This window comes from Garra rufa, unplaced genomic scaffold (assembly GCF_049309525.1).
Source record: "Garra rufa unplaced genomic scaffold, GarRuf1.0 hap1_unplaced_049, whole genome shotgun sequence".
Taxonomy (NCBI): domain Eukaryota; kingdom Metazoa; phylum Chordata; class Actinopteri; order Cypriniformes; family Cyprinidae; genus Garra; species Garra rufa.
Window position 1 is genome coordinate 30,639 of NW_027394324.1, and position 15,862 is coordinate 46,500.

Here is a 15,862-nt window from a genome sequence, read left to right on the forward strand (position 1 = left end):
ATTTGTTTTTAAATCATGTTAACAAAATATATAAATGTAATTATAATTAATATATTGATAATATAAATATATTTTATATATAGAACTTTTCTGTTTTTGCATGAACCTGTAGTATTGATTTTTTACAAATTGCGTGCAAACCAATAAGGGTCACTTTCACCCACAACACACAACCCAGGTTGATTGTTTAAATCAGAAATGTTTAATTTAAGTTCCTAAAAGCAGAACTGTGAAACCCATAATCCACCTCGACTTATTGTATTCATGTGTTTGTGTATAGGACGCCCATGATGGAGAAGTGAACGCCGTGAGGTTCAGTCCCGGTTCCCGTCTGCTTGCCACGGGAGGAATGGACCGCAGAGTGAAGCTCTGGGAGGTCGTTTCTGGTACTGTATACCTATATTATCATTCGCATTTTTGGCAGGATTCAAAGGTCAGTGATGAGATGTAAAAGGTCCGAAGCCTTTGTCTCCCTCCAGTCCATCTGTCCCTCCCAGCAGCCTCTCTTCATTTTTATCCAGCTTGCTCTAGTCGTGCATTGCTGGTTTGAGGTGGCAGCTGATATTATAGACATTTCTGCTGTATATTGACAGTCTTTTAGAGAACAAGAAGACTTGATCACAGCAGAGTCAAACAGAAACACAACACACAGGAGGGTTGGACTGAAGGAAGAACGTATGTCAGGCTCATGATCTCAAGTTTTCAAGCTGAGACCTAAAGTTGTTTCAAAGAGGAAATTGGCCAAACTGTGCATTATGCCAGTTGAGTTTCACAAGGTTTAATGAAGCAACTGCAGAATTTCTGTTTCCTCCTGAAACAAAGATGTTGTAGATATTCAGATTTGTTTGTCTGAGGTTTTAAAAGCTTTTTTGTTTCTCCAGGGCGATGTGAACCTAAAGGTGCGCTGACGGGCAGTAATGCTGGAATCACCAGTATAGAGTTTGATAGTGCGGTGAGTTATTCGGTTTAAATACATCTTTAAGCACACAAGGCTGATTACCAAACATGGTTTTTCAGGTTTTGTCCCCCATGTATTTTGCCAATTTTTTTCACCATTGCATAAATTAAATAGCCAAATTGTGTTTTTAGTTTTGTCTTGCTTTTCAAAAACAAACAAAAAAATCAATTATAAAACAACAATTTAAAAATATTTACTTATCACTGAACATTTTGAACATTCTAGTAGACTAGATTATAGCCTACCAACAATGCATAATTTAACTTAAAATTAATAAGTTAGTAAAAATAATATTCTGTGGCCATTTTTAAGACCCCCTTCTTGAATCAGGCATGTGTTTTTATTGTACAAATAAATGCAGCCTTGCTGAGCAATGGAGAATGTTATAATAACTGTATTAATTAGGGATGCACCGAAATGAAAATTCTTGGCCAAAGCCGACCAAAATTAAACACTGGGCCGAAGGCGGATTACTGAACACGGATTTGTGTGTTTTTTTTCCGCCATTTTTTTTTTCAGCATTGCATAAATTAAATAGCCAAAATGTGTTTTTTACAGTTTTGTCTTGCTTTTCAAAAACAAAAAATCAATTATAAAACACCAATTTAAAAATATTTACTTATCACTGAACATTTTGAACATTCTAGTAGACTAGATTATATCTTACCAACGATGCATAATTTAACTTAAAATGACTAAGTTAGTAAAACAATGTTCTTTGGCCATTTTTAAGACCCCTTCTTGAATCAGGCATGTGTTTTTATTGTACAAATAAATGCAGCCTTGCTGAGCAAAGGACAATGTTATAATAACTGTATTAATTAGGGATGCACCGAAATGAAAACATGGTTTTTCGTGTTTTTTCTCCCCATGTATTTTGACAATTGTCTTCACCATTGCATAAATTAAATAGCCAAAATGTGCTTTTTACAGTTTTGTCTTGCTTTTCAAAACAAAAAAGTAAATTATATAACAACAATTTTAAAAATATTTATTTACATTCTAGGAGACAATATAGCCTACCAACAAAGCACAGTTTAACTTAAAATGAATAAGTTTTCAATGTAGAAACAAATGCAGCCTTGCTGAGCAACGGAGAATGTTATAATAAATGTATTAATAGAGCTGTTGTTATAATTGTTATCATTACAACAGTTATAAATGACTCTTTAATTTATGCAATGGTAAAAAAAAATGGCAGAATACATGGGGGAAAAACACAAAAAAACGTGTTTGGTAATCGGCCTTCAGCACAGTGTGTAATTTTATTTGGCTTTGGCCAAGATTTTTAATTTCAATGCATCCCTAATTTTTCCGTATATTACTGATTTTAATAACGAACATAAATCTACATCTGCATCCTATCTCAAGCTACTATAAAATGTGTAATTCAAAGAGACAATTTTTTTATATTATTATAATTATTATGTGTCATCACAAACCTGTTTCTTGATTTGAAACAATATTATTCATTAAAACAAGTAGAACTAAGATTTTTTAATTATTATTATTTATTTTTTTATTTTGTTAAAGTGTAAAGAATGTGTTTGTCATGTTCTGACCATAAAGAACAGCTTTAAAACTATGAACTGTCTGGTTTTTACAACATTTACATTGGAGCAAAAATCTGCCTTAAACTTAAAAGAAATTTAAAAAAAAAAGTAATTTATCCTGATAATTATCAATATTGACTGATATTAAAAATATTGTAGTAATTTTTTTTGTGCGTATCGCCCAGCCCTAATTAAATGTAAGTAACCTGTTACAATATAACGTAGAGAAATAAAATTGAAAACACAAAATTTGGGGGAAGGATCTTATAGGCCTCTAAAAACCTCAATAACTGCAGAAGTTTCGTGAAATGAAAATTCGAAAAATCTATTATGTCAATGTTATTGACCTTAACAAAAACATGATTTTCTACATCTTATAGCATAAACAAAACATTTAGATTTACTTTTAAGCTCACACTTTTATCCAAAACAACTTAAATACGTTTAAAAATCCATTTACATCTGATAAATGTTTCTTTTGTATTAGGAGTTCACTATCATGTATAGATGACCTTAACTCTAACATATACGGACTGAAATTTTACTTTATTATTTTAATACCGTAAGGTTGCTTTGACACAACTTGTATTGTAAAAAAGCGCTGTATAAATAATCTTGACTTGACTAAAAGCCACACAAACCAAACTGTGTTCATGGAATATTCATGAATTCATTATTTCAGATCACAAATCATTTCACATTAATGTACCATGTTTTTCTGTGACTGATAGCAGTGTGTTTGCACTCTGCAGGGCTCGTATCTCCTGGCTGCGTCTAATGATTTTGCCAGCAGAATCTGGACGGTTGATGATTACAGACTGCGGGTGAGGATTTCAAAGACTTGAGTAGTTGTTTTAGTCCAAACATCTGTTTAGCTGGTTTTCAGTCCTACTGAGAAAAAAACGTATCTCTGATTGTTTGTGTTGTTCATGCATTTAAACATTGGTGATGGTTTTAGCATTTTTTTTTTTTTTTTTTAAATGCTTGGAATTGATTAAATATTCTACATATGTGACCCTGGACCACAAAACCAATCTTAAGTCGCTGGGGTATATTTGTAGCAATAGCCAAAAATACATTGTATGGGTCAAAATTATTGATTTTTCTTTTATGTCAAAAATCATTAGGAAATTAAGTAAAGATGATGTTCCATGAAGATTTTTTGTAAAATTCCTACTGTAAATATATCAAAATGTAATTTTTGATTAGTAATATGCATTGTTAAGAACTTAATTTGGACAACTTTAAAGGTGATTTTTTTTTCAGTATTTTGATTTTTTTGCACCCTTAGATTCCAGGTTTTCAAATAGATGTATCTCAGGCAAATATTGTCCTGTCCTATCCTAACAAACCATATATCAATAGAAAGCATTTCATATGATGTTTGCATCTCAGTTTTGTAAAAATTTACCTTATGGCTGGTTTTGTGGTCCAGGGTCACATATTATATGCATACAAGTTTTGCTTAATGTTTAGTTAAAAAATGCAGTTGTAGCAAGTTTTAAATGCTAAGTCAAAGGTCAGTGATGTGATGTAAAAGGTCTGATGTCCAGGTCTCCTTCCAGTCCCCTCGTCCCTCCCAGCCGCACTTACTAATTTTCCCAGCATGCTCTAGTTGTGCATCTCTGGTTTAATGTGGCGGCTGATATAATGGATGTTTCGGCTAAATAAGAGTCTTTTTAGAGTATCAAGAGAGACTCTGACAGAAACATCCCACAGAAACACAAACACAGGAGGGCTGGACTGAAGGAGGCTGGTCAGCTTGATCTCACAAATCGTACTGAGACCTGAATATGTGTTCGACTGAATCTCATTTGCTGCTAGAAACAACATGCCTTTTTTTAAGAGGCATACAGAATTGTTTGCATGTGCATTTAATGTTTGTGGATTTGTCTTTTCCTAAAGCACACACTCACAGGACACAGCGGAAAGGTATTATCCGCTCGGTTTCTCCTCGATAACACACGAATCGTCTCCGGAAGCTACGATCGAACCCTCAAGCTCTGGGACTTGCGCAGCAAAGTCTGTAAGAGACTCTTAGTTGTTATTCTACTTATTAATTGATACTTTCTGTGAGTAAGATGCAAAAGTGCTTGAAAATTAAGTGAAAATGATTGCATTTTTAGGTTGCAATCTAAAAATGTACATTATTAATTAGTTTTTCAACATTTAAACAGGTTTTAACTTTAAATGCAACAGGGTTTCTAATGATTATTGCGCAAAATAGACCAACTAAATATTAATTAAAAACTTTTTAATGAATAAGAGTCAATTTAATGTTACATTAAATATAAAAATATTAAATATAATTTTGAATATATAAATTTTAATATTATATATCATTTAAATATTACTATATTTTGCTGTCATATTTAATTAACAATAAACGTTTGTTTTAATTAAATGATTTTTATTTATATTAATTAATTTAATATTGCATTGGTATTTCTGTAATTAACGTTAAATATTTGTTTTTCAATTTCTCAACAGGTTTCAACTTTAAATGCATTAGAATTTCTAATTCTAATTAAATAATAATATCATCATATATAATTTAAATATTGATGTATTTGCAGTCATATTTAATCAACATTAAATATTAGTTTGTTTTAATTCTATACATTTTTAATTAATTTAATTTAATATTGCATTGATATTTCTGTAATATTTAAAAGTAAATATTTGTTTTTCAAATTTTCAACAGGTTTCGACTTTAAATGCATCAATTTCTAATTCAAATTAAATATTAATATTATATATCATTTCAATATCACTATATTTGTTTGTTTTAATTAATTTTTTTTATTAATATCAATTAATTGAATTTAATATTGCATTGATATTTCTGTAATATTTAATGGTTAATATTTTTTTTTTCACTTTGAATGCATCAGAATTTCTAATTCAAATTAAATATTAATATTATCATATATCATTTAAATATGAAAATATTTGCAGTCATAGTTAAAGTTAAATATTAATTTGTTTTAAAAAATTTCAATAGGTTTTTAACTTTAAATGCATCAGAATTTCTAATTCTAATTAAATATTAATATTATCGTATATAATTCAAATATGAATATTTGTAGTCATATTTAATTAACATTAAATGTTAGCTTGTTTTAATTTAATTATTTTTATTGCATTAATTGTAATATTGAACAATTATTTTGTTTTTAAACTTTTCAACAGGTTTCAACTTTTTTCAGAATTTCTAATTCTAAATAAATATAATATTAATTAATTTAAATGTTAATTATCATATTATTTTATTAATATCAAATTAATATTGCATTAATATTTGTAATGTTTAACATTAAATATTAGTTTTTTCTTTTCAACAAGTTTCAACTTAAATGCATCAGAATGTTTCATTCTAAATAAATATTAATTAATTTAAATATCAGTTTGTTTTTATTTTTATTAATTATTTTATTTAATTGCAATAATATCTGATATTGCATCAGAATTCCTAATGATACAATTAATTTCTAATTCATATAAATTCACATTTACTTCATTTTTCACTTCATATTAATTACATGATTGTTGCACTATTACATTTCATATAATCTAATTCTATTAGAAATATTTATAACATTGATTAACAATATTTTCTACAAAAACAGACGAAACTAAAATGTGAAAAAGTAAAAGGTTTTAAAAACATACATTTCATGGTAGTTGACAGTTTATTGAATGCTTATTTCTCTGAATTTACGATTGCTGGTCGCTTTTAATTGTTGAAGCGTCACTCTAATAAGACTAATAAATAAAACTCTCTTTTTCTCAGGCATGAAGACGGTGTTTGCTGGTTCTAGCTGTAATGACATTGTCTGCACGGAGCAGTGTGTGATGAGCGGACACTTTGATAAGAAAGTTCGTTTCTGGGACATTAGGTGGGTCATTATTCATAGAGGGAGGTTGCAATGCTCAGATGTGTAATTGTAGCTCAGTCTCTAATATTTCTGGCTTTTTGTGTTTGTTTTTTGATTAGGTCGGAGAGTATCGTGCTTGAGCTGGAGTTGCAGGGCCGCGTAACATCTTTGGACCTCAATCACGACCGGACCGAGCTCTTGACCTGCTCTCGTGACGACCTGGTGAAAATAATCGATCTGCGCAGTAATGCAGTGCGACAGACGTTAAAGTGCGTTGCTCAAGTTCCTGTTTTACTTTGTGTATTATTATTTAAATGCATCAAGATATCCAAGAAATGTATTTTTGTTTTTGCAGTGCTCAAGGATTCAAGTGTGGTTCAGACTTCACCAGAGTCACGTTTAGGTGAGAGTACTATATCAGCCATTCCACAGAATTGCTGTCCCACAACCAAATAGCACATTTACACATTTAAGTTTAGTTCCGGAACACAGATTTACAGAAAATGCACTCACCCCCTTGTCATCCAAGATGTTTATGTCTGTCTTTCTTCAGTCGTAAAGAAATAGTTTTTTGAGGGAAACATTTCCATATAGTGGACGTCTATGGTGCCCTGAGTTTGAACTTCCAAAATGCAGTTTAAATGCGGCTTCAAACGATCCCAAATGCGACTGTAAACGATCCCAGTCGAGGAATAAGGGTCTTATCTAACAAGATATTCCAAAACTTTCTGAAAAAGACTACTAAAAATGTGTACCTTGGATATTATACTATTTGCATAATTTTTGGAAAAAGACGTTTTTTCAAGATGTTTGGACCAATTCTGTAAAATTGCCCATATGTGACCCTGGACCACAAAACCAGTCATAAGGTTAAATTTTACAAAACTGAGATGTAAACATCATATGAAAGCTCAATAAATAAGCTTTCTATTGATGTATGGTTTGTTAGGATAGGACAATATTTGGCCGAGATACATCTATTTGAAAATCTGGAATCTGAGGGTGCAAAAAAATCAAAATACTGAGAAAATCACCTTTAAAGTTGTCCAAATTAGGTTCTTTACAATGCATATTACTAATCAAAAATTACATTTTGATATATTTACAGTAGGAATTTGACAAAAAATCTTCATGGAACATGATCTTTACTTAATTTCCTAATGATTTTTGGCATAAAAGAAAAATCAATCATTTTGACCCATGCGATGTATTTTTGGCTATTGCTACAAATATACCCCAGCGACTTAAGACTGGTTTTGTGGTCCAGGGTCACATATACTATAAATACTAGAAACACATATGTGATAGTATTATAATTTTTTTTTAAATAAAAATAGCTAATAAAGTATTTATGTATCAAATTCTTTACTTTTAAATGTTCAAATCCTCAAGCTTTTATTTTGTTGAATTATTTGTGATTTACGTGAACGCCTAATCAACCCTCAAAGGCCGAGACAGCCATCCGCGGCTAAAAATAACTATTGTTCTTAAATGTTTAATAACTTTTGAATCACTAATCCAATTTGAATGCTTTAAAAAGTCTGCTCTTTTCAGTGATATCGCATTTGTCTCATTTGGATATTCAGAGGCTTCATAGTGATTACGTCATTGCATTTCCTCAGCAGTGATTCGGCAGATAAAACCAATGCATTTCAGTCCTCTGAGCCAAACAGGAATGATTGTTGACGCTTAGTCCCACCCCTGTGCCCAGATTGGTTCAAACTGTCATCTATTCAACCAATTAACATAGTTTTTGGTCTTTTGAACCACGGATTAGCATGTTGTTTTGGAAATCTGAACAAATGGAAAGTTAAAGTAAAGTGTGTCTTGCGTGCATGAAAACAAACGCAGAATAACACATTTGCATGAGAGTATTCTTTGAAAAAGCACAGAAATACTCAGGACAGAGCCCTTTGACATAACACAAACCAAAAACAAGGATGAAACAGCAGTAGCGTGTCACTAGGCGATGTTCATGTAAAATTGATTCCGACGCAGACTACAGCCAATTTTTTACTGTGTTTTGCTATTATATAACACTGTTTCTGCTATGACTTTACTCCTGAAACGTTTTTGGACAGGTCTATATGGTCAATAAACTAAATAGGCCTGTTTTTCACTGAAAAAGCGAAATAAATGGCTATAACTTGCTTGGGGAATGTTGTATATAGACAATTTTATTTGGAAGTGTAAAACTTCAGGGGTTTTTGTACAGTACACAGTACAGGGAAAAAAAAACACCCAATTGTTGCTAGTGTTTTTCCTAAAATTCTGGAAATTCACTCATTTTTAGAGAGAACAAAAGGAAAATTGTAATTTTAAATTAGCTAGACATAAAGTTTAAGTTTTATGTTTATAATGATGTATGACAGTAATGATGATGGTTTGAATAGGTCTGAAAAACAAAAACAAAGAAGTGCCCCAAAAATGTTCTAGGTCTCCTCTGGGCCTCTTCGGTCATTTTTGACCGAAAAATTTTATGTTTTGAATTTTTAAAAATCGTAGCTTCATCAGAATGAGATGACACTTGGTGACTTTTGTTGCATTAGCTATGTGAGTACAAAAAAAAAATCAGTGACATGATTCGGATATGTTAAAGGGTCAAAAAAAAAAAAAAGTCACACTTGGCTCCTTCGCGGTCAAAAATGACCGACATAGGAAATGAATGGGAAATACGAAAAAATGTGATAATTCAGATAATCTTTTGGTAATACAAGCTACAAATGAGCAACTGTGCTGAAAAGAAGTGTTCAGCAAGCAAGGACTGACACTCTAAAATAACAAAAGTACAGAACTGACACACACACGCACACACACGCGCACACACACACACACAGACACACAGAAATAAGCAGAAAAATGCAAAACCTGATATTTATCCAATCAAAAAATATCTAAACCTTGCCAAAATTTTTATTTTAGAATGTCTGAATATATTTCTAAATGCAAAGCCTAATAAAATGAAGAAACAATAAAAAGAAAAAAAACAATAGGAATCCCAAAGCCCCTGTATATATGTATATAGGGAGATACAGGAGTTTACATGGCATTACACAAGTTTTTATTTTTTATGCCAATAGATGGTGCAATTTTCACTTAAAAAAAAATGGATTTTAAATGCTTTTACTCTATTTTAATGTGAAATGTTGTATTTATTGAAAAATAATAAATACATAATTAATTAAAAAATATAATATAAAATATAAATCTACTGGGAAAAATTGCTCATTAAAACTGTATAAATATTGCATAGATTCATAAAAAATGCTCAAAATTCTAAATAATAATTACAAAATATTATTGAACAAAAATATATTTAATTGATTTTCCTGAAGAAAAAAAAAAGTTACTTTTTAAGGCTTCGGTCACTTTTGACCGCGAGGGAGCCAAGTGTGACCCCTTAATGAGGAGGCCCAGAGGGTTAAAGTTTATTCACCTTGATTGCCACTTTATGAGCTTTTTTTTTTGTGTGTGTTTTCAGTCCTGATGGAAGTTATGTGGCGGCCGGTTCTGCAGACGGCGTTCTGTACATTTGGAACGTTCTAACGGGAAAACTAGACAAAAGCCTTGATAAAGGTCACAGGTGAGTAATGGAATACTAGTGTACTACTCTCTATATGGCCTATCTTTTGTTTTGTTGTGACCAACAAAGATTTGTTAAGGGACTTTCTAATTATCGGTACTAAAAATGGGTTATGGGTTAATTTCTTGATGTGAACTTACTCAAATGTTTGGTTCATCACAATGTAAATGGAAAATCAAGTTAAGTGCATTGCATTGTTGGATGCAACCACACTTTTCTGGTTGAATACTGCACATTTTAGGAAGTTTAGTAGGTCGCCTGGGTGTTATTTCATGTATACAGCAAATTCACAAACTTAGCGTCTTTGTGGGTTTTAAAAAGTTATGTTTTAATTCACCCTTCCGCAATTTAAAGGGATAGTTCACCCAAAAAGTTCACGCAATTTCTCATAAAACAAGACTTTTTATGTCATTTCACTTCAAGTAAATATAACTTGAAGTAAAAGTAACTTGATTTGAATCATTAGACATTTGCACTAGAAATAAGATAAAAAATACAAGGAAAACTATTACAGGGTTTCCGCGGGGCATTAAAAAGCATTAAAAGTCATTAAATTGATTTTGCGAAAATTAAGGCCTTAAATGGCATTAAAAAGCATTAAATTGTTTTATACAGGCATTAAAACTTTAGATAGTGTTGAAGAAACAAATATTACCAATTTATCTTGAATGTAGCCTGTATAATTAATAACTTTGATTCACTGTCGCGAAGTATGATAAACACGGAACCAGTTTGGTAATTGCTTCTGGCCGGTCCAAAATTGGTTTTATTTATTTTTTTACTAATAGGCTATTGTTTTTTTTATCTATTTCTCTTTTTTAGAATTTGAAATAAAAGAAGTGAGATCTCTAATTGAAGTCCTTGAAAATAAAAAAAGTAGTGCTTAAAGTCCTTGAAAGTCCTGAATAAAAAAGTGGATATTGATTGGATATTATATTTTTAAATTTTGAAGTCTTGCTAATACAGGACATTTACATTTAGAGACCATATTATTGTGCATATATACTGTTCTAACAACTAAACAAAGAAAAAAAGTATACACAAATACAAATCCTTAAAATTAACTGTGGTTTTAATATAGTTAAAATGTAGTATACTTTTGTAATAATTTAGTAGTAATACTAATGATCACTTTTATTTTTGCCAAATTAGTTTTTACTAATAGGCTATATTTTTATCTACTTCTTTTTTCTTTTCTTTTTTTGAAATGTAAGACATAATTGAGATCTCTGAAAAAAGTAGGGCTTGAAAAGTCCTTGAAAGTATCTGTACGAACCCTGAATAATATTGGATTTTTATATTCTGAATTCTTGCAAATACAGGACATTTACAAATAGTAGTATTTGAATGTACTTGTATTTATGAACAATTTATGGCTGTACAAATGCATTTTCATAAACTTTGTTTCTGTCCTGTTTGCAGTTCTGCCATAAATTCGGTATCCTGGTCTCCATCCGGTGCGTACGTGGCCAGCGTTGGAAAAGGCAGCAAGGCCGTGCTTTGGTCTGACATGTGACCGGCCCGCTCTCTTCCTTCGCAGTGATTGGTCGAGCACAGTTCCGCCGTGATTGGATGAAACAGACTGTAAAGACAGATTGAAAGTGAGCCCACCCTCACGTCCCACTGGCCTCTTCTTGAACTTCCTTTCCCACAATGCCATCTCGTTTGGCTCTCTGTGTACGTGTGTCGTCTGCCTGTATGAATGGATGGTACCGTACACGTATTATACATATTTATATCGGCTTTGATGTACTGTCTGTCTCACACACTCTTGATGTGAGATGATGGAGATTATACAAGTGACTCTCACTGTCCTACACGACTCTTACTGCTTGTTTTAACACGGCTTTAAAATAGTGTGTATGTTTGTGTGCGTTTACTGTCCGAGTAATGCTTTGCCTTATACAGATACAGGCCATTAAGCTGCAAGTGTGTGTGTCTGTCTGTCTGTCTGAATGTCTGTCTGTGTTGGATGCAGTTCCAGTTGAGCTCTATGGATGGCACTGTTCACAAAATATTGTTCCTAGAGCGAAAATCCCACATCTCCCTTTTTACAGTCGTGATTAAAACAATGCATATGTTGAACAGGAACCCAATTTTATTTAGGATGAATCTCACAAAGAAATTGCTGTTTTCTTCTAAAATCAAAAGAAAATATATTGCTTAAAGGAAATAGGCTGTTTTTTGATTGACATTTGACATTTTTAAAATATTTAAACACAGTTAACCCTCAAATTCCAATTGTATTGCAAAAAAAAAAAAGAGTAATAATCATCATCCTGTCCATAAAGTGTTTTATTTATTAAGTTAAATAAATAAATGAATACATAAATTAAAGTCAGGAAAATTGGCATTATTACATAGTCATCATAAATTATTTCATTTTATATTATTTTCATTTATTTTATACATTTCTTTCCACATCAATTTTACACAACACCAAAATAATTTAGGATTGCATTGATGAACATTTTTTTTGGGAAAATGTGATTAAAAAAAAAAAAAAGAATAATATCCTTAAATAAAATAATGATAAATATCTAAAATAAAAGCAAAAAATTATACTAAATATTAAAATAATATTAAAAAAAATCTTAATTCTAAAAAAGGCTTAATTTTCTTTATGCAAAATGTAATTTCTAATAGATAGCAATTAATTGCATGCAAATTAAAAGTTTGTTTTTATATATACATAATATATACTGTGTACAAATATATTTTATGTAAACAAAACTTTATTTGGTATGCGATTAATCGTTTGACAACTCTAATTTTGGGTGAAAAAGTGCATGCATAAATACATAAATTTGACTATCAAATCCTAAAAACATACAATTTCTTTATGCAAAATTTATTTATTTTTATTTTGGGGTGACGTATACTTTAATTTTGTGAGATTGTGTGTCTGTTTTTGTATGTTGATGCTCTGATTATCACTTTCAGAATGAATTATTTTTTGCCATGCATTTGAGATTTAAAAGTATTGTCCACAATTCCATGATATACTTTACATATTTAGTGCAAATGACACCATATTTAATCTGACACCAGTGAAAACTTATTTCGGCCAATCACAGCGCTCTTTGTCCTAAGCCCCTCCCCTCGGATCCCGGATGAGCGTGTGCGTGTGGTGAACGGGTGATGCATGCAGTAATGCTGAATGTATGCAGTGAGAAATGTGTTTTAGTAGATAAAGCAATGCTCTGTTCTTCATTTTTATTTTATTTTTATTTCATACACGCTGCACATGAGCTCATATCCTGACAGCGTTTCCTCTGAGCATGACGTCTGTTTCAAATACTGTATCAAAATCTACGCAGACACTCTCCTTGAGCTGTTGTGCAAAGGAAAACAAGTGCACTTGTGATTCGCCCTGACGCCAGCAGCAGAACTGGTGACGTTTGCACTTAATAAGAAGTTTAAAAAGACTGTATGCACCTTCATACTCGACCGAACACTATATTGGCTCGTTTTAAGACACTTGCATCCCCTCGTGCTCAATTCTGGAGTCTGCTGAGGGGCCTAACAAGTGCACTTGCTTTCAAATGGTGAGTGCACACTTTATAGATGGACTTTGTGGGTGTGGCTTGAGTTTAGCTCCGCCCTCACCGATGCATTTGTGGGTGGGGCTGAGAGTGGGCCGGCTTAAACGGACCGTGGGGTAATTGTCGCTATTGTATATGAGGTCTCTGTATATGTCTGCTTAATGTTTGCACACCATAAAATGTGCGGGACGTTACTTGCATTTGTCTTTTTTTTTTTTTAGCTGGAGAAGAGTCGTGCATGAGTGAGAGTTCGGCTGAGGTTTCTCGGACCTAAATGAGATGAGAACGATAAGAGGGTCTTTTCTCTGTGTGTATAATCCCATGAGCTGACATCAGCACTCAGACTGCTGAGATTGACAACACGGTCTTAAACCGCAGGCTTTATTAACCTACAACCACCTGCTGATGATCGGTCCACCGCCTCTTTCTTTAATTACCCACAGAAATGCATTATGAAATGGTTTGTTCCAATCCAGTGTTCCAGAAAGAGACCGACTATTAACCTTAGTTAATATTGCACCACTAGATCCACTAGTAAAAGGTTACGCATATCAGTATTATTCAGGATATAATGTTTTTATTTTTCAGTCTTCAGAAGAAATGCTTACAAGGTTCTTTTTGTTAACTACATTTTTTAAGATAAATTATCTAACAAATAGACATTTTAAAGCACTTAAGGCATGGAAAACCCTTGAAAATAGCAATATTCAAAAAGAGGTACTTAAATAGAACACAATAAGCACAAATCCTTTCACACACAATTCAAAAAACATTATACTTTTCCCACTTATTTCAGTTAATGCCATTAAATAAGAGAGATAAGCCAGTAGTCGTGTAAACATGGCTAAAGACGCGAAAAGCGGAACAGATGAAACAAATCAATTGAGTCATTTACTCTGAGTCATTAACTCATTTTAAGCGATTCACTAGCAAAAGCCAGATTAAATTAAAAAGCCATTTGCTTTTTGAAACTCCTAATCTAAAAACCTAAGACTCGCAAAGTGATTCATTGTTATGAAGTGAACTAATCTGATCGAGAATCATTTGTTTCAGATCCGGACTTCAGTTCGCATATTCTGAGTCATTTGATTTGAATCATTCAATTCACAAAATGATTCACAAACTCGTTCTGCTTTACATCATTTCGCAAATTGAATGATTCTAAACAAATGATTCGTGATATGCGATGGTCCTGATCTAAATCAAATAATTTGCAAAACATGAATCTTTATTCAGAACGGTACTTAGGAGCGTGGATCGCGAATCATTTGATTCAGTTCGTGAATCATTTGATTCGGTTCGGGAGTTTAGAGCGCAAATGGCGAATCATTTGATTCAGTTCGTGAATCATTTGATTCGGTTCGGGAGTTTAGAGCGCAAATGGCGAATCATTTGTTTCAGATCGGGATTACTGAGCGGTTTCGCGTATATTTGTTTCAGATTTTTTCTTAAACAGTAGAAAATATCAAATAATAAAGGCAGTACAGTTATAAAAACAAAAAAGAAAAAGTATGCAGAATTACAAATCGTTTAAGAAAATTAACTGTGGTTTTACTATAGTAAAAGTGTAATATACTTTGTAATACTTTAGTAATGCTTTCCTTGTGCTTCACTTTGTTTGCCTTATTTGTATATTTATATTTATCTTTTTTAGAATTTGAAAGATAAGACATTTTTTGATAAGTCAAATCTTATTTTGAAGTCCTTGAAAATCAAAAAGTAGTACTTAAAGTCAAGTCAGAATTTCATTTTACAGTATCTGCAAGAACCCTGTAAGAAGTACCTTAAGCATTTTTTTTTATTTTAACATTTACTAATACATTAATAAAATATATTATTTTAACAATTTATATAACAATTTATTTTATTTTGTTTAATTTATTGTTGTTATTGTAAAATGAAAATAAAAACAATGATTATATAATATATTAATAAAATTGTTATATATATATATATATATATATATATATATATAAACTTTTTTTTTTTATGCATTTAAATAAAGCTAAATAAACAAGTTTTCCATTGATGTATTTGTTAGAGTAGGACAATATTTGGCTGAGATAAAACTATTTAAAAAAAAATTGATCTGAGGGTGCAAATATTGAGAAATTAGCATTTAAAATTGTCCAAATTAAGTTCTTAGTAATGCATATTACTAATCCAAAATTACATTTTATATATTTACGATAGGAAATTTACACGATATCTTCATGGACCATGATCTTTACTTAATATCCTAATGATTCTTGGCATAAAAGAAAAATCAATGACCCATACAATGTATTTTTGGCTATTATATTATGATTATTTTAAATTAATTTTAGAATTTGTTTTATTTTTAT

General features: G+C 31.4%; 1 protein-coding gene and 2 non-coding genes across 3 annotated transcripts in view; all 3 read left to right on the plus strand.

Annotated features, from left to right (window-relative positions):
• LOC141315902 (autophagy-related protein 16-like) overlaps positions 1–11,488 on the plus strand; it is a 31,531-nt gene extending 20,043 nt beyond the window's left edge. Inside the window, exons 12-20 of the mRNA XM_073832741.1 lie at positions 281–386; positions 882–952; positions 3,264–3,335; positions 4,417–4,537; positions 6,305–6,410; positions 6,509–6,658; positions 6,745–6,792; positions 9,871–9,972; positions 11,395–11,488. Of these exons, the coding sequence (XP_073688842.1) occupies positions 281–386; positions 882–952; positions 3,264–3,335; positions 4,417–4,537; positions 6,305–6,410; positions 6,509–6,658; positions 6,745–6,792; positions 9,871–9,972; positions 11,395–11,488 (870 nt within the window). The remainder of the gene's footprint in view (positions 1–280; positions 387–881; positions 953–3,263; positions 3,336–4,416; positions 4,538–6,304; positions 6,411–6,508; positions 6,659–6,744; positions 6,793–9,870; positions 9,973–11,394) is intronic.
• LOC141315908 (small Cajal body-specific RNA 6) lies at positions 433–715 on the plus strand. Its single transcript, XR_012351172.1, has one exon.
• LOC141315907 (small Cajal body-specific RNA 6) lies at positions 4,030–4,299 on the plus strand. Its single transcript, XR_012351171.1, has one exon.
• Positions 11,489–15,862: the final 4,374 nt, after the last annotated feature.